The following is a 19,602-nucleotide window of genomic DNA, read 5'->3' as shown; positions in this document are numbered from 1 at the left end:
TTTTCCTTAGAAAGAAAATAATAAATACATTTTAATGCAGTAATCTGTGAAAATGGAGTTGAGACCTAAATAAAAAAAAAACTGATTTTAAGTAACAAATTGCTAATCCATTCCACCCTAAGGAATTAATTATTACCTTCATAATTTGATGGTTAAAGAATATTATGCTAAATTTTTTTATTTTGAAGCAGATCATAAGACATCTCTAAATCAAGCTCCTTTAGTTTAGAATAACAGTAGCTATTTCTATATCATACCTTGTATTTGGTCATGGTGCTAAAATGATTATTCCGAAAGAACACACAAAGTTCTCCTTCCTGAACCGTTGAAGTTAGTTCACATAATCCATGGTATGTCAGTTGAGTGGCTGTGTTATTTAGAAACTGCTCAGCTACAAAGCCTAGGAACCAATGCATAATATTAGATGGAAGAATAATTTCAAAATTTTAAAGTTTTTCTATTTACATTGTGTTCCAAGTATGAAGAAAGGCCAATCAAAATAAGACTCCTCCTACTATAACATGATGGCCCTAAATTGGAGATTTTTTTTTCTAATTCTGCGATGGAAGATGTGTCTATAGACATTTCCAGGCTAAAGAAACAGTTATCTGAAATTCTTTTTATCAATAAATGTATTTACTTATACCACACCTACTTCCACAAAGGATTTCATGCGCCTTGCAATAGAAGAAACACACACAATAAAACTAAGACCCAATAAAACAATAAGAAGGTAAGGGTTAGCAAGTCAACAACTACTTCCCCAATGGATAGGTGTTTAGAAATTAAAAGTAGCCTCAAGAAATTGAGTTAAGATTTTGACAAAGATCCCAGATAATTTTCAATTCACAAACTGCTCAATTCTTGCCTTAAAACTAAAAGTAGGCATAAGACTGAACAGAAAACAGTGGGGTAACTGATGACATTTTTATCCTAATCTCCTCCAACATATGCTACTTATTATGTAGATATATCAAGTTCAGAAATAGAAATCATCTCTTCTGTTTTCAAACATAATGAAATATAAAGAAACCTTCTGGGGTTTACTTTAAAAGCTATACATACAGTTGATCCTCATTATTCACACGGGTTCATACACGCTAATTTGCCTATTATCTAAAATTTGTAACTCCAAACATCAATACTTGTTGCACTTTCAGGGTCATTCCTGAATATGTGCAAAGCAGCAAAAAAATTGAGCCACCCAACACACACATTCCCCACTGAAGTCAAAATAGGCAACAGTGTGCCTCCTTCTTGTTTCAGCTCTCATACTGTGAACAAATGTCATTTTCACATTCTATATAATGCCACATTTATCACATTTTGTGAAATTTTTGTGCTTCTTTGGAGTGATTTTTACTGTGTAAAATGTCCCCCAAGCATAATGCTGAAGCTGGTGTTCCTAAGCACACAAAGGTTGTGATGTGCCTTATAGAGACAATGCATATTTTTGCAGCTTCAGCCGGGCATGAAGCTGTTGGATATGAGTTTAATGTTACTGAATCAATAATATATATTAAACAAGGTGTCTCTAAGTGGCATGGACTTATATATACTACCAAATGTAAAACAGATAGCTAGTGGGAAACAGCCGCATAGTACAGGGAGATCAACTCCGTGCTTTGTGACCACCTAGAGGGGTGGGACAGGGAGGATAGGAGGAGATATGTGGATATATGTATATGTATAGCTGACTCACTTTGTTATAAAGCAGAAACTAACACACCATTGTAAAGCAATTATACTCCAATAAAGATGTTAAAAAAAAATAAGGTGTCTCTCAACAGAAACACATGAAAAACAAGGTTATGTATTGATAAGTTGATGAAAATCTTGTGACCAGAGGCTCACAGGAACCTAATGTTGTGTTTCCCCTATGAGCAGTGGTTTGGTATTCACTAATTCAGTGTTCACAGCAACTTTATGGAACATAACTATCAGTAATAATGAGAATCAGTTGTATAAATATTTTAAAAGCCTATATTTCTCTCTTTCCTTCTTCCTCTTCCTTCCTCCTTTTGCTCCCTTTCTTTAAAAAGGAATAGAGGGGAGGAGAATGCTCTAAAAAGTTTTGTAAGTGAGCAGGGAGGTGCAGATATAGGGAGTAAAGATGAATCTGTGTTAATAAACTGATAACTCAACAAAAAATTGAAAATAAACTTGGTAGAAACTTGGTAGGGCCAGAGGCAGCTGCATGATATAGATTTATTCCACTCCCTCACTTTTAGTGTCAAGCCATAGCACTTCAAGCTGCAAAGTGGTTGTAAAAAGTTACCAATATATCACACTGTTCCAAGGAATTGGTAATGTAGGATGGGAAGTACAAAAAGTTATACAGAAGGCCACAGCCAAAGGAAATTTATAGCTCATTTGCAACTTCCTGGCTTTATACATTTAGAAATAAGACCCCTCCTCAATTATTATCATTACTTTGCTAAATGCTAAGTTATTGAGAATGTATTAGTTATATACTAAAGCATTTTCTCTTATATAGCATTTAAAAAGTAAGCATTATGCCTGTGCTGAGAAGTACCACTGCTGTCTATAATATCCATGTAACTAAACGCTTCCTTCAGAAAGATGTTTCTAAATGTCCCTCCCATACCTCATTCATACAACATACTCTCTACAAAACCCTTTCAAAAAGATACAAAAATTCAGTGGAGATATAGCACAATGTTACTTTCATGTATGAAATTCAAAAATTTAATACTAGAAAAGTCTTTCTCAGCTGCTTGTTTCTAGAGAACAGGACATGGATTCAGAGAGAATAAGTGACTTGCTCAAGGACATAAAACTAGTTATGGCAAAGTGAAGACTGGAACTTAACTGGTATTAATTTATAAAATGTAGTGCTGATTATTATAAATGCAAACTGAACTCTATTTCTCCCCAAACCACAGAGCATAGACTAATTTAGACTTAGAGAGAAAAATGTTTCCTAATTCTTCTACCAACTTGTAAACAGTGACACCTGTGTGATTTTAGTGGCATATTCAAAAGCCTAATCTAGTTTCAACTTTTCATAACTAAACAAATTATGGAGTTTCAAAACATAATATCAGAGATTACTTATTAATTACAAATGGCAAAGGGCATCTTTCCAACAACAAAAAATCTGGTAAATATCACCTTAATCCTATTTGAACATCACCAACAATGGGATAATCAGACATCACGTGCCACCTGATTTGATGCACTAGGAAAGACACAATGTCGCCTATGTAGTATTCCCAAGGAAAATATATAACCCAAATCTACTAATGAGGAAACCATCAGATGAATCCAGATTGAGGACTATTCTATAAAACAACCAGCCTGGACTATAAAGAAAAGTAAATACCACAAAAGACCAAAAAGAAAAGAAAAGAAAAAAGGATAGGGATCTTCTGTTCTAGATTACAGGAGACTAAATTGATATGATAATTAAATGATACTTGATTGAAACTTACACTGAAAAAACTTAAAAGCTATAAGGGGCATTACTGGGACAACTGGGGAATTCTGAATATAAACAGTATATTAGATAATAGTATCGTATCAATGTTAAATTTTCTGAGATAACTGCATTGTGATTACACAGGAAAATTCTTTGTTCTTAGGAGACAAATATTGGAGAGTTAATGGATAAAGTGCTATAATATTTGCAATTAATTGTCATGATTTAGGAAAAAAATTGTGTGTGAATACAGAAAGTAAAAATTCAATATGCTAATAATTGGTGAATTTAGATGAAACATATATATGTACAAATATGTATATAGATACATATATTCATTGTGCTATTCCAATTTTATGGGTTTGAGTTTTTCCAAAATAAAGAGAAAAAGGAAATCAATATTATTTAATCAAAAATAATATGAACTCAAACTATAATCTTCAGCGTTTATGGCACATAATAAAAGCTCAATAAGTGAGCTCGAATAAGTGAATAGGCTGGAATAATTTCCTTAAGCATATTTTTTTTTTACCTAGAAACAATTGTTAAAGAAGAAATTATTCCTGAGAGATCTTCTGGAATTAAATGACCAGTTATCGTGAAGTCTGGAAACTGGTACTGTGCTATTTTTTTCCTTGTTGATTTTTGCTGCCATGCCACAACCCATCATTATAACTTGATTCAAAAAAGTATTAATATTCAAAAGAGGTAGGTAGCAAGTAATAAATATTCTATGTACATGTAAAAGTTCTGTACTTTTACTTACAAGGTATTGCCACCAGAAAAAAATAAATGTTCTCTGAAAGAAGCTGAAAGAATACCTAATTCTATTTGACTATTAACTAAATAATATTTCTTTTTCATCAAAAAAGAATGATAGTAAACATATTTCTTGTATTCTGCACCTTATGGAGATGAAATATTTGAATTTTTTAAAAATCATCTCAGACCAAAGTTTAATAATTTTTAATAAAGAAAGATTAGAAATAAACCACTTTGGGATATTTTATGATTCAGGAGGAAAGTTACAGTTGTAGGCTAAACAGAAAAAGAAAGCAGACTACTTTGGTTGAACAATATACCCAAGAAAATATGATGAAGAAAATGGAAAAAAAGCTAATTGCTATATTATATAAGAAAAAATGTCCATTGTGGCCTTTTATTTCCTTAATGATTTCATAGTGCCTTATACAAGTAGCCATTGGGATTGAATACTTATTTCAAGCAGACTACATATTTGTAATTTCTTATAAACAAAAAACGAGTTTAGCTTTTTAATTGTACTGAATTTCATATATAATTTTTCCTTGACTATGTATGGAAATATGATAAGCAGAATTTCACCATTATGAAATTTATATATCAAGGAATTAATCAGCTCTGATATATATTACCTGAAAATTCTATACCACTAAAGAGGAAGATTCCTACTTGCTTTTACCAAGATATTCTTCTCAAGTTATCAATTCTATACAAATTAGCTACAGTTTTTTATTATCCCAGGGATTCAATACCAGAGAAATAATAATAATAGTTGTAAAACCACGTTGAGAAAAAGGAGAAGTGATGAAGGGACTGTTTTTTGGTTGTTGTTCATTCTGCTAGTGTAATAAGTCCTACCCCTGTTACATTGCAGCCTAGCTTGGTGAAAATGCTGTCAACATTAGTGTTTCCCATAGCTTCTTACCTTATAAATATATTCATCCAAATATCACTTATTGGCTATCATTCCATCTGTTAACACTTTCTGGACCCTATTTTTCTCTCAATTACTATTGAATAGCATACTGAAAGTTACTGAGAAAGTAGGAATCCACAGATGGATACTTTCTTTATAGCCTGCTTTCTAAGAATATTTACAGTAACGAGAGCTTGGATAAAGAATGGAAAGTTCTAGTGAGTGGAATTTTGTCAACTGAGGGAAAACATTTTTAGTAACAACTTTTGTTCCTCCTCTCTCCCCTAAAATTTAAACTTTGCTGCCTTAGGTTGTAGTGAAAGAGGCGTCACACAAATCAATGATCAATATTGCTGAATATCTGTGTGTTTACTGCAAGTAAAAGACTAGATGAGCCTCAACTAACTCACTGTGTATTTTCCTGCTACTGGCCTCTTGCATAAACATGTTAAACTTCTGGATAATTGAGCAGTGTAATTAGTTGGGTTCTTATTAATCAATATAGTATGAGATTCACGTACACATCTTCTTTTATATGTTCTTAGGGAATCTTGTAGTCACTTGGTTTTAATTTTTTTAAATGTAGTGACGATAATAAATTTTTATTATACCTCATGAGAAAGAACTGTGTGTCTGCTTCTCACGATTTCTCTTTCTTTTGTTAACCCTTCAAACTGAGGAGAACAGCAGTCTCAGTATTTGTGTATATTTATGAAAAAGTGAAGTGGGTGATGGTGAAGTTATACCCAAATGCTATGGTTCCTGATAGCACTCTGGTTTCAAATCTGCTCTTCCCTTCACTGACTGGAACACAGCTTAAAAAACAAACAAACACACACACAAAAAACACTTCTATGCTGACGAATTTAGCAATTTTTAATTTTAGCTAAGGATTAGGGAAACTGATGATCAAAGGTGTACTCTGATCCAGAATAGAGCTTTAATATACTATATTGTACTGAAATATAAGGTAGAGCTCTACTAAAATGAACACTTGAGTACCATAATATACATCTCAGTCAACAGAAGTGTTCAAGATGAATTATAAAGTTCCCTCAGTACTCCCAAGTAATAACCCTTTTTTAAAAGAGTAATTATCAGTAACCCCTGGGTAACTGATTATATCAAAGATAGCAAGTGATTCCAAAGACTTTTATTAGAATCCAGGAGTGATTTTACAAAACAAGTAAAAAGGGTTCTAGGAAAAACCTTTCACTGGTACCTTTATGAATAATTACTTCTTTTAATTCTCATAGGTAGAATCACTTTTATTTTTTAGAAGTTGTATTTAAGACATTTAAAAGACATTAAATTTTAAGACAAGTTACTTTGCCAAGAATAAGTCAGATAATAGCAACACTCACCCACCTTCACTAACCAGCTCACTGTTGTCTGACTGCTTACAAGAGATGATCTTCTCCACTAGCTGGTTGTAGCTGCAGTTACCAACAGCTTTTACAATGTCATCAATCTACAAAACAAATGACTGTCTCACTAATCATGATAAAATTAAAAACAATAACAAAGAAACCCATATAACTCTTGAGGGTTTTATTCTAATATAATACTAAATATAAAAGTATTACTTATGAAAAAAGAAAATCAGCACTAAAATCAACACCCAACAGTTTCCAGTTTTGTTTATGGTTCACAATAACATATTATGAACAATATTGCTTAGCCATATTTCAATTATTCAATAACTAATAAAATGGAATTATTATATGCAACTTTATTTCTTAAGATTGTAAAGCAAGGCGGGCTTCCCTGGTGGCGCAGTGGTTAAGAATCCACCTGCCAATGCAGGGGACACGGGTTGGAGCCCTGGTCCAGGAAGATCCCACATGCGGTGGAGCAACTAAGCCCGTGCGCCACAACTACTGAGCCTGCGCTCTAGAGCCCTCAAGCCACAACTACTGAGCCCGCTGGCCTAGAGCCCATGCTCTGCAACAAGGGAAGCCACTGCAATGAGAAGGCCGTGCACCGCAACAAAGAGTAGCCCCCCGCTCACCCCAACTAGAGAAAGCCCAACACAGCCAAAAGTAAATAAATAAATAAAATAAAATTTTAAAAAATTTATAAAAAAGATTGTAAAGCAAGGCAAATCTAAAAGATGTTAATTTATGGGATAAACAGGGTTTCCCATTTTATTTGTTACTTAGTTTCTAGCATAGTGGAGATATGAACAGACATAACTAATGTTATTTCCCTAAACAAAAGTTAATATATATTAATAAGGGAAAATATTTGCCTCATGATTCTTATTTGATCTTTGTCTGTGAAGGTACAGTAGAAAAATAAATTCAAAGTTTTAAGGTATAAGAAAATAAAATTGGGCATCTCTACTCTCCTTCCATATACTTTGCTTTTACTATTGAAGCAAAATAGATATCTGCTGTCTAAACTTACTTTGATTGCCCTCCCATCCCTAAAATATATTTATTTGTAAATTATTTACATGTACTTTATTAATTAATATATTAATTAACACAAATTGATACAATGAAATAAAAAATAAGACAGGCCATGTTTTTTTTCCACATCCAAATGATCTTCATGAATATCTACTCTTTGAATACCACAAGAATTGACAGATCTGCACAATAGTAAGGACAGTGGTTTTCAAACTGGGAGCTTTTTAAAAAGCTAAAAGAATTCAAAACTCAAGTTGTTTCTCAAGTGCCTAAGTTTTCATTCCACTGCTGCCTAGCAAAGTTTAAGAACAACTTCTCTAGGTTATAATTTTTCGTTGTTCCTGCAAAATTCAAGGATGGTAAAAGCCTCTTAACCATCCAAGTGGGACTGACGGTTGGCTGAAGATCAGTTAATTGAATAAATTAAAGCAGGAAACTGTGGAAAATGTTACATACATATCTTAAACAGTTCATGTTAGCTTAAAACACACAAATGTATTCACTTGTCAACCTTCTGATACAGAGCCAAATAAGGCCGTTTCTTTGAAAGTGGTTCTTTTGGCTATGATTCTAGGTAAATGACACAAAAGAATATGCCTTTCAGTTTTCATTTATTTAAAATAAAAACTTAGACCCTTAAGAAGCAGTTTGAGAACACAATCCCTTTAAATTTTCATTATTTTTTGTAACAACTTTACTGATTACAGCAATTTTCTTTAGTGACTCAACTTCATTGTCTTTCCAAAGAACTGAATTTTCAATCCTAAGGAATCCACAAAAATACACCTAGAATAATAAATACATGATCAATATATAAAAATCAGTTGTACTACTATAGACTAGCAATGAAAAATACAAAGATTTCAAATTTCATAGGCAGGATCTCTACATTAATATTTCATTCAATTAATTCATTTGGATGCCTTTTATGCACTACTATGCACCAGGTGCTGTTAGAGAAACTGAAGACTCAGCAGTGAATAAAATAGAGGGTCTATGCTTTCATAAAGTTTATATTCTAGAGAAAGAACAAACAATAAACCAAATAAGCAAAAATATAACATACTAGGTAGTTGTATGCAGTGGTATGCAGCTGTTCTTTGTTTCCATTGTACTATAGCATTCCATAGTATGAATATACTATAATACATTTATTCATTCATCTTTTGATGGCTATTCAAGTTGTTTTCAGTTTGGGGCGATGACAAATAATACTGCTATGAACATTCCTGTACATTTATCCTGTTTCACAAATCTAGTTTCTCTAGGGAATTTGCCTTATCAAATTCTTGAGTCTTATCCTCAACTTTACTAGATAACTCCAAACTGCTTTCCAAAGGAGGTGGTCAATTTACATTATCATTAGCATGGAATGAAAATTCTCTATACTGCATATCTTCTCCAATATTTAGTATTGTCAGACTTCTAAATGTCAGCCATTCTGATGGGTGTGTAGTCGTATCTCATTTAGGTTTTAATTTGCATTTCCCTGATGACTAGTTCATACGTTCACTGGTCATTTGGGTATCCATTTTTGTGAAGTGTCTCTTCAAGTCCTTTTTGAAGAATTTTAGCTTTGTTAATCTTCTTTATTATATATTTACTTTCTATTTTAATACTTTTGCTCTTAAGATAGATATAAAGCTCATTAATTTTCAGTCTCATTATTCCTTAATATTCGATTTTAGGGCTTTAAAAACCCCTTTAAAAACTGTTTTAGCTAAAAAAAAAAAACTGTTTCAGCTAAATCTCACAAGTTTTGATATTTAGTTGTTGTGTAGTTTAAAATATACTTTAAGTTTCATTATGATTTTTTGATCCAGACAGTCTCTACTGTTTTTTCTGATTTCTAGTTTAATTGCATTGTGGTCAGAGACTATTCTGTACTTCATATATTTTAAATCCTTAAAAATTTGTTGAGGGGCTTCCCTGGTGGCGCAGTGGTTGAGAATCTGCCTGCCAATGCAGGGGACACGGGTTCGAGCCCTGGTCTGGGAAGATCCCACATGCCGCGGAGCAACTGGGCCCGTGAGCCACAATTACTGAGCCTGCGCGTCTGGAGCCTGTGCTCCGCAACAAGAGAGGCCGCGATAGTGAGAGGCCCGCGCACCGCGATGAAGAGTGGCCCCCGCTTGCCACAACTAGAGAAAGCCCTTGCACAGAAACGAAGACCCAACACAGCCATAAATTAATTAATTAATTATTTTTTTAAAAAAATTATTAGTTTATTTATTTTAGACTGAGTTGGGTCTTTGTTGCTGCACGTGGGCTTTCTCTAGTTGTGGCAAGTGGGGGCTACACTTTGTTGTGGTACCTGGGCTTCTCATTTCAGTGGCTTCTCTCGTTGCAGAGCACAGGCTCTAGGCATGCGGGCTTCAGTAGTTGTGGCTCGTGAGCTTAGTTGCTCCGCCACATGTGGGATCTTCCTGGACCGAGGCTTGAACCCACGTCCCCTGCATTGGCAGGCGGATTCTTAAGCACTGCGCCACCAGGGAAGGCCCCAATGCTGCTCTTAAAGAGTTAATTATCAATTAATAATGGAGAAACACCTTCCCGTGGCTGAACTATGGTGCCGGCCCACCATCCAGAAAATGACTGACATTTATTTGCAAGATAATTATTTGCAGTACACATAATCATAATACAAAGAACTAGCCAGTTCTAAGAGATATTTCATAGAGACCTATAGATTTCAAGTTTTGCCTTGTTCTTTTTTCCTTCTCAGCATCAGAATCCTTCTGTCACAAAACAAGTAAGTAAAATAGATAAAAAGCACAGCTCTCAGGCCGAAGAGTTTGAAAACCACTGTGTAGACCAGAAAAGTCTGATGAAAATTTTCTGTCCTATATTAGAGTGCCTTTTTTTCTTTAAGCATATGAATTCAACTGTTTGCCAGGCAATATGTAGCTACACATACAGTCAGAGGGATGATCTGAGTCCAGTTTTTAAAAACTCAGGCTTAAGTTCCTTAGGTCATAAGTTCATCCTCCTCAAGAATCTAGGCTACGCACCTTGGAGGTTTCAGATGCTGGACATGTTTAGACTTTTCAGTGATGTTCTCAGAGACAGAGTGCCCAAAAAAATACAGATGCCCTGCTTACAGTAAGCCACCCTTTCACTGCCCAGAATACCAGTTACTTCTACCAAAGGACAGGGATGAAGAAACACTACCAAATTCTTGCTATTATGATCTCTCCTCCCCTATACATAATGCATGCATGCATGTTTCATTCCATCAGTTAATATCTATTGAGAACCTACTATGTTCCAGGCACTGTTCTTAACAATGAGAAATAAGAGCCCAGCTCTTATAAAACATACACTGAGACTTCCCTGGTGGCGCAGTGGTTAAGAATCCGCCTGCTAGTGCAGGGGACACGGGTTCGATCCCTGGTCCGGGAAGATCCCACATGCTGCAGAGCAGCTAAGCCCGTGCACCACAGCTACTAAGCCTGCACTCTAGAGCCCACAAGCCACAACTACTGAGCCTGCATGCCACAACTACTGAAGCCCGCGTGCCTAGAGCCCATGCTCTGCAACAAGAGAAGCCACCACAATAAGAAGTCTGCGCACTGCAACGAAGAGTAGCCCCTGCTCGCTGCAACTAGAGAAAGACCATGCACAGCAATGAAGACGCAACGCAGCCAAAATAATAATAATAATAAATGAAATAAATAAATTAATCAATTAAAAAAACCCAAAAACATACACTCTACTGGGAGATGAGAGTCAATCAAGTAAATAAATAAATAATAATTCTAGATAATGACTGGGGGAAAAGAGGGTGACTCATTTCAACAAGCGAAGGCCTCTCTAACAAGGTGATATCTGATCTAAGACCTGAAATATGAGGAAGTAGAAATGGGGAGATCTGGGAGAACAATGTGTTAGGGTAGTAAAACAGCGCTCCACAGTGGGCAATCAGCTAGTACAAAAACCCGAGCTAGAAATGAGCTTGGTATGTCTGAAAAATAGAAAGGCAGCTGGTGTTGTTGGAGGGTAGTAAAAAGGTGGGAGAATTATATGAGGTGAAGTTTGACAGGAGGCAGAGTCTAGATCACGCAGTATATCATAAAAACTCTAATAAAGGGGCTTCCCTGGTGGCGCAGTGGTTGAGAATCTGCCTGCTAATGCAGGGGACACGGGTTCGAACCCTGGTCTGGGAGGATCCCACATGCCGCGGAGCAACTAGGCCCATGAGCCACAGCTACTGAGCCTGCGCATCTGGAGCCTGTGCTCTGCAACGAGAGGCCGCGATAGTGAGAGGCCCGCGCACCGCGATGAAGAGTGGCCCCCGCTTGCCACAACTAGAGAAAGCCCTCGCACAGAAACGAAGACCCAACACAGCAAAAATAAATAAATTAATTAATAAACTCCTACCCCCAACATCTTCTTTAAAAAAAAAAAAAAACTCTAATAAATATTTTGTATCTTACTTTAAAGAACGAAATAATGCCATTTGCAGCAACATGGATGGACCCAGAGATTGTCATATTGACTGAAGTAAGTCAGATAAAGACATATATCATATGATGTCGCTTATATGTAGTATCTAAAAAAATGTTACAAATGCACTTATTTACAAAATAGAAATAAAGGACTTCCCTGGTAGTGCAGTGGTTAAGAATTCGCCTGCCAGTGCAGGGGACACGGGTTCGAGCCCTGATCTGGGAAGACCCCACATGCCGTGGAGCAATTAAGCCCGTGTGCCACAACTACTGAGCCTGTGTTCTGGAGCCTGCAAGCCACAACTACGGAGCCCATGCACCGCAACTACTGAAGCCTGCGTGCTCTAGGGCCTGCGTGCTACTGAAGCCTGCACGCCTACAGCCCGTGCTCCGCAACAAGAGAAGCCACTGCAATGAGAAGCCCGCGTGTGGGAACAGAGAGTAGCCCCCACTTGCCACAACTAGAGAAAGCCCACACACAGTAATGAAGACCCAACACAGCCAAAAATAAATAAATAATAAAATTTAAAATAAACAGAAACAGAGTCACAGATGTAGAAAACAGACTTATGGTTACCAGGGGCCAAAGTGGGGGGAGGGTTAAATTGGGAGATTGGGATTGACATATACACACTACTATATATAAAATAGATAACTAATAAGAACCTACTGTATAGCACAGGGAACTCTACTCAGTATTCTCTAATGGCCTATATGGGAAAAGAATCTAAAAAGAGTGGATATATGTACATGTATAACTGATTCACTTTGCTTTACACCTGAAACCAACACAACATTGTAAGTCAACTATACGCCAATAAAAAGTAAAAAAAAAAAAAAAAGATTTTGTATCTTATTTTAGTTACACTGGAGGCTTTTAAGGAAAAGGGTAGGGCGCAGGGATAAAGGGGAGGGTTTATTTCACAAAGATCACTCTGACTGCCAAGACAATTCACTGGGGGGAAGAATAACCTTTTCAACAAATGGGGCTGGTACAACTGAATATCCACATGCAGAAGAATAACGTTGGATCCCTTCCCCAAACTATATATACAAATCAACTCAAAATGGATCATACTCCTAAATTAAGCACTAAAACTATATACTCTATACTTACATACTTTATATATTATAAGTATACAAAGAACTCTTAGAACCCAGTAACAAAAAGACAAATAGCCCAATTAAAAATGGGCAAGAGATCTGCAGATATTTCTCTAAAGAAGATATACAAATGGCTCATAAGCACATGAAAAGATGATCAACATCATTAGTCATTAGAGAAATGCAAACAATCCACAATGAGATACAACTTTACACCTACTAGGATGGCTGTAATCAAAAAGATAGACAATAACAAGTGTTGATGAGGATGTGGACTCAGCTTTGTAGTTGGCCTCTAACTCCATGAAATTATAGTCAGAAGTCTTAGGCAGATTTAGCAGTCTGGAGGACTGTGCTCTTAACCTCACAATATGGCTAATTTCATGTAAAAGCACAAAAACATAAGTATCAGAAAATATAAATCTAGATTAATTTGCCAAATTAATAGATTTTTACTGTATTTGTGTTCATATAATTTAAGATTTTCTACTTACCTGAGGGTCCACTAGCCATCCATGGTACAAAGGAATATCAAGAAGATCAAATACTATGCATTCTGGTGTATATTCAAACACTCGAACACCAGTGAATTTTACATTTACATCCAAGCCTGTCTGTAGTTTGTGCAGTACTGCCATAGCATCACTCATATTCTGAAAATAGAAAGGGGAAGAGAAAAAATGAAAATCAAACAACAACAAAAAAGATATTTAAATGCAGGCACATTTACTACAAATTTTCCATTTTATCGAATTTATTCATCCCTTCAATTTTTATTATTAAGTACCTACTATGTGCAAGGCACTAGTATGAGTTCTAATGATAAAATAGTGGATAAAACAAAGTTCCTAATCTCATGGAACTAACATTCTACTATGAGAGACAAATACATAAATTATAAAGTCAAGTATTAGTAAGAAAAATTGAACAGGATAAGGATGTACTGAGTGAGAGGGGTGAGGGACCTATTTTTAGACCAGGAAGTCCAAAGACAAAATTTCTAGTCAAAGAGGAAGGCCTCTTCCACTTCTAGGTATATTCCTAAAAGAACTGAAAGAATTTAAAGCATCATCTTGAAGAGATATGTGTACACCCATATTCATTGCAGCATTATTCACAACAGCCAAGAGGTGGAAGCAGCTCAAATGTCCATTAACAGATAAATGGATAAAGGGAACATAGTGTACATATACAATGGAATATTATTCAGCCTTAAAAAAATAAAGAAGGAAATACTATTACATGCTACAACATGGATGAAACTTGAGGACATTATGCTGAGTGAAATAAGCTGCTGCAAAAGAACAAATACTGTATGACTCCACTTATGTGAGATATCTAGAGTAGTCAAAATCATGGAAATAGAAAGTAGAATGGTAGTTGTCAGGAGCTGGAGGGAGGGAAATCTGGAGAGTTGTTCAATGAGTACAGAATTTTAGTTTTACAAGATGAAAATGTCCTAGAGATGTTATACAAGAATATAAATACAGTTAACACGACAAAACTATACACTTAAAGATGGTTAAGAGAGTAAATTTTATATTATGTTTTTTAACAATTTAAAAAAAAGAAAGAAAAAGAAATGAGCTATCAAGCCATGAACAGACATGGAGAAAATTTACATGTACATTACTAAGTGAAAGAAGCCAATCTGAAATATACTGTATGATTCCAAATGACACAGTGGGAAAAGGCAAAACGATGGAGACAGTAAAAAGATCAGTGGTTGCCAGGGGTCAGGAGGAGGGAGGGATGTACTGGCAGAGCACTGAGGACTTTTACGGCAGTGAAAACTATTCTGTAGGATACTATAAAGGTGGATACATGTCATTATACATTTCTCAAAACCCAAAGAAAGTATAAACACCAAGAGTGAACCCTAATGTAAACTATGGACTTTGGGTAATAATTATGTATCAATGTAAATGGTGGGAGATGAAGTCTGAGATAAAGGCTGGATCACAAAGACTTGTTGGTCAAATTAAAGAGTCGTTCTGTCCACAACAGTTTTCTCAATAAACACGGTCATGTAAGTGTGTAATGAAGACTATTTTAAAACATGTTTTTCTAAACGTTTTAATATATTAAATATGGACATAATTTAGAGGGTATATTTGATGGAACAAATAAAAACCAATATATAAAATTTGATAAAATTTTATTGAATCCCTACTGTTAATCAGACACTGTGCTACACACTAAAGATATAAAACAGGAGCAGACTATAGCCTACTGGAGGGCTTATAGTAGAAAGGGTGAACATGAAATAAATCCTTTTATATTAAAATTAGGGACTCTCACTGAAATCTCAGATGGACAAATTTAGGTCATAATAACAAAGTTTTGTTTTACCAATTAACTTATAAAATTCCATGCTAAGAGACTATACAGACTGAAAACAAATTATTCAAATGTTTTAAATTTATGAATGAAGAATTTATAACAGGATAACACTGTTATATACTCTTTGGATTTTGTCAGTTTCACCTCTAATAACTATATTCCCCCAAAACAATATATTTTCTCAGTCTTCCTAAAAGTTGAACCCTTGAAAACAATCAGCTCACATTTTTTTCCTTTCAGTGTTTTAAAACTTTTCCTAAAGCCATAACAATGATGAATGTGAGAAAATAGTAACAATAATGAGCCACTGTAGGATTATAGTTCTACCACTGATACTGATTTTTTTCTGCTATTTGTTAAATTCTTAGTTGCCAGTCATCCAGTTTCCTTCAGGGGGAAGTATAATTTCTAACAGCTCCTGGACTCAAGCTTATACCTTTATGTATCTTCTACATTTTTAATAGATTATAAAATGTTAAAATAACTAAGTTAATACAATTAATAATATCCATAAATAAAACTGATAAAAATAAACAAATTTATAAACAAAGAGTTAAAAAGAGTATTTTGCCATCTTGTTCTTGAATCCAAATGGGTGCTTACAAGAAAGGATTACTACTCCTTTAAGCCAGTAGTTCAACTGTTTCTTAGAATTTTTCTTAAAGGTACTGTTAACGTGGTGAAATTTTAAAGTTAAATACAAGATATATTTAAAAAATATATTTGCAGTCATATAAAAACCTGTCATAAACACACACACACACACAGTATTTTCTTGTGTTGTCATCATTAAGCAAAACTGAAAGAAATATGCTCTTTGTTTATATTATGATTTCTGGTAAAAGGGTTTTTAATTAGGAAGACTGCAGCTCTGCATTGGTCTTTCTAAAATTTAGGCTTAAACATTTCTGCTCACACAAAACTATACAAAAAGAACATTGTTACATCACACCTGTGGAACATTAAGCACCAGCTTAGACTCAGTCTTATCAGCTTGGTACATACTATTCTCAAAACTAATGGTAATGCAATCACAATACCTTATAAATAGTTTTAGAGCTTATTTTAAATGCAGGGTACTTTCTGTCTAACATGTTTATAAGAAATGCAAGTGGTTGTTAGTGTCTGTTTCAACTTTGAAGCAAAACTTTACTTCCAATCATTTTTCAAGAGTCTAGATCACCTTAATGGAAACATATCCTGAGACTGCAAAACAGACTTGAAACAAAGTGCTGATATCATTTGCAAATACTCATCACTCAAGATTTTCTCAAAAAACAAATACCGTATGCTAACACATATATATGGAATAAAAAAAAATGGTTTTGATGAACCTAGGGGCAGGACAGGAATAAAGAAGCAGACGTAGAGAATGCACTTGAGGACATGGGGAGGGGGAAGGGTAAGCTGGGACGAAGTGAGAGAGTGGCATGGACATATATACACTACCAAATGTAAAATAGATAGCTAGTGGGAAGCAGCTGCATAGCACAGGGAGATCAGCTTGGTGCTTTGTGACCACCTAGAACGGTGGGATAGGGAGGGTGGGAGGGAGATGCAAGAGGGAGGGGATATGGGGATATATGTATACATATAGCTGATTCACTTTGTTATACAGCAGAGACTAACACAACATCATAAAGCAATTATACTTCAAATAAAGATGTTAAAAAATGAATCAATAAATAAAAAAGATTTTCTCAAGACTGTGCAACAGAAGTAAAATGAATTTTGAGGTTAATGTGAAACTGCAACTATGATCCATAATTTCTAATTTCAAGTTTTTGTATTAATCATAATAGCCTTGCTGATTTCAATAAGAAATGATACAAATTTGGTAAATGATATAAATTTAACCATAATACTTTACACTTATAAAATATTTACTGGTTTTATATATTGAAGGTTAGCCTAAGATTTCATTTGAAAAGAAGTTTCCATTGTGAGAAATGTTTAGAAATCCTTGCTTTAAGCTACAAATTCCAATAGAATTTAAATGATTTAGCATACTATTTGGCTTTAGCTATGGATTTCCTACCTTACACAGTGATGCAATGCAACATACTCACTTTTCCATTTTATTAGGACTAGATTATTTGAACATTCAAATTCAAGAAATTTTGCAATACCAAAATGAATTTTGTTTTCTTTTTGCCATTTGGATACTGGTGAAAGTATGTAGTAAGGGTTACTTTGAAAGTAAACATAAAGGTTCCAATGATATCTGTTTCTTCCCTGCCTGATACTTCTTCCACTGTAAGAACCTGATTTCTTCTTGCCTTCCATTGTCAAACAAAGGAAGAATACTGAAGAAAATGAAGCTATGCTTGCTTTCTTACAGCTCCAATAATTTTGAGCCCAGTGGTCCCCTCCTATATTACAGAATAGTATCTCTAAAGAACGTGCCAAGCAATGTAGACACATTGAAACTATGAAACAGCAGATTTAGTCCTAATGACATACCCCAGACATCATTTGCTGAACTGTTTCCTACATATAATTTAATTGTAAAATGTACACAAATGAGGAAAGATAAATCGATAACAAATTCACTTGGAAGTCAATTTTTTCAAGGAAAATACCAAGTTATCATTCTACATAGGTGTGTAGAATGATATCTATGTTTCATTCTACATTGCATATAGATTCACATAAAAGACAGATCAGCAAAGTACGGCCTGTGGGTCAAATAAGGCTGTGAGCTAAGAATGTTTTTTACATTTTTAAAAGGGTGTAAAAAGAGAAAACAAAGAATATGCCCAAAAATCCACTGAGACTCCCTCTTGCGAGAGCACCGGAATCACAACCAACTGCTGAACAATCATGGACAGGAAGACACTGGAACTCACCAAAAAAGATACCCCACATCCAAAGACAAAGGAGAAGCCACAATGAGATGGTAGGAGGGGTACAATCACAATAAAATCAAATCCCATAACTGCTGGGTGGGTGACTCACAAACTGGAGAACACTTATATCACAGAAGTCCACCCACTGCAGTGAAGGTTCTGAGCCCCACGTCAGGCTTCCCAACCTGGGGGTCCAGCAACAGGAGGAGGAATTCCTAGAGAATCAGGCTTTGAAGGCTAGCGGGATTTGATTGCAGGACTTTGACAGGACAGGGGAAACAGAGACTCCACTCTTGGAGGGCACACACAAAGTAGTGCGCACATCGGGACCCAAGGGAAGGAGCAGTGACCCCAGGGGAGACTGAACCAGACCTACCTGCTAGTGTTGGAGGGTCTCCTGCAGAGGCAGGGGGTGGATGTCGCTTACTGTGGGGACAGGGACACTGGAAACAGAAGTTCTGGGAAGTATTCCTTGGCGTGAGCCCTCCCAGAGTCTGCCATTAGCCTCACCAAAGAGCCGGGTAGGCTCCAGTGCTGGGTCGCCTCAGGCCAAACAACCAACAGGGAGGGAACCCAGCCCAACCCATCAGCGGACAAGCGGATTAAAGTTTTACTGAGCTCTGCCCACCAGAGCAACACCCAGCTCTACCCACCACCAGTCCCTCCCATCAGGAAGCTTGCACAAGCCTCTTAGATAGCCTCATCCACGAGACAGCAGACAGCAGAGCAAGAAGAACTACAATTCTGCAGCCTGTGGAAGGAAAACCACATTCACAGAAAGACAGACAAAATGAAAAGACAGAGGACTTTGTACCAGATGAAGGAACAAGATTAAAACCCCAGAAAAACAACTAAATGAAGTGGAGAAAGGCAACCTTCCAGAAAAAGAATTCAGAATAATGATAGTGGATGATCCAGGACCTCGGGAAAAGAATGGAGGCAAAGATCGAGAAGATGCAAGAAATGTTTAACAAAAGCCTAGAAGAATTAAAGAACAAACAGAGATGAACAATACAATAACTGAAACGAAAAATACACTAGAAGGAATCAACAGCAGAATAACTGAGGCAGAAGAATGGATAAGTGACCTGGAAGACAGAATGGTGGAATTCACTGACGTGGAACAGAATAAAGAAAAAAGAATGAAAAGAAATGAAGACAGCCTACGGGACCTCTGGGACAACACTGAATGCAACAACATTTGCATTATAGGGGTCCCAGAAGGAGAAGAGAGAGAGAAAGGACCCAAGAAAATATGTGAAGAGATTATAGTCAAAAACTTCCCTAACATGGGAAAGGAAATAGCCATCCAAGTATAGGAAGT

The 19,602-nt window shown here is 35.7% G+C and overlaps 1 protein-coding gene across 2 annotated transcripts in view; it reads right to left on the bottom strand.

Moving 5' to 3' along the window:
* MINDY2 (MINDY lysine 48 deubiquitinase 2) overlaps window positions 1–19,602 on the bottom strand; it is a 71,887-nt gene that overhangs the window by 25,467 nt on the left and 26,818 nt on the right. For both annotated transcript variants that reach the window (XM_029236388.1, XM_029236390.1), the window contains exons 4-6: window positions 13,581–13,739; window positions 6,489–6,591; window positions 258–400 (exon numbers count right to left, since the gene is read on the bottom strand). In XM_029236388.1, the coding sequence (XP_029092221.1) occupies window positions 258–400; window positions 6,489–6,591; window positions 13,581–13,739 (405 nt within the window). The remainder of the gene's footprint in view (window positions 1–257; window positions 401–6,488; window positions 6,592–13,580; window positions 13,740–19,602) is intronic.

This window comes from Monodon monoceros, unplaced genomic scaffold (assembly GCF_005190385.1).
Source record: "Monodon monoceros isolate NGI ecotype Baffin Bay Population unplaced genomic scaffold, NGI_Narwhal_1 Super_Scaffold_21, whole genome shotgun sequence".
Classification (NCBI taxonomy): Eukaryota; Metazoa; Chordata; class Mammalia; order Artiodactyla; family Monodontidae; genus Monodon; species Monodon monoceros.
Note: the sequence above shows the minus strand (reverse complement) of the source record. Positions and strands in the feature narration are given on the sequence as shown.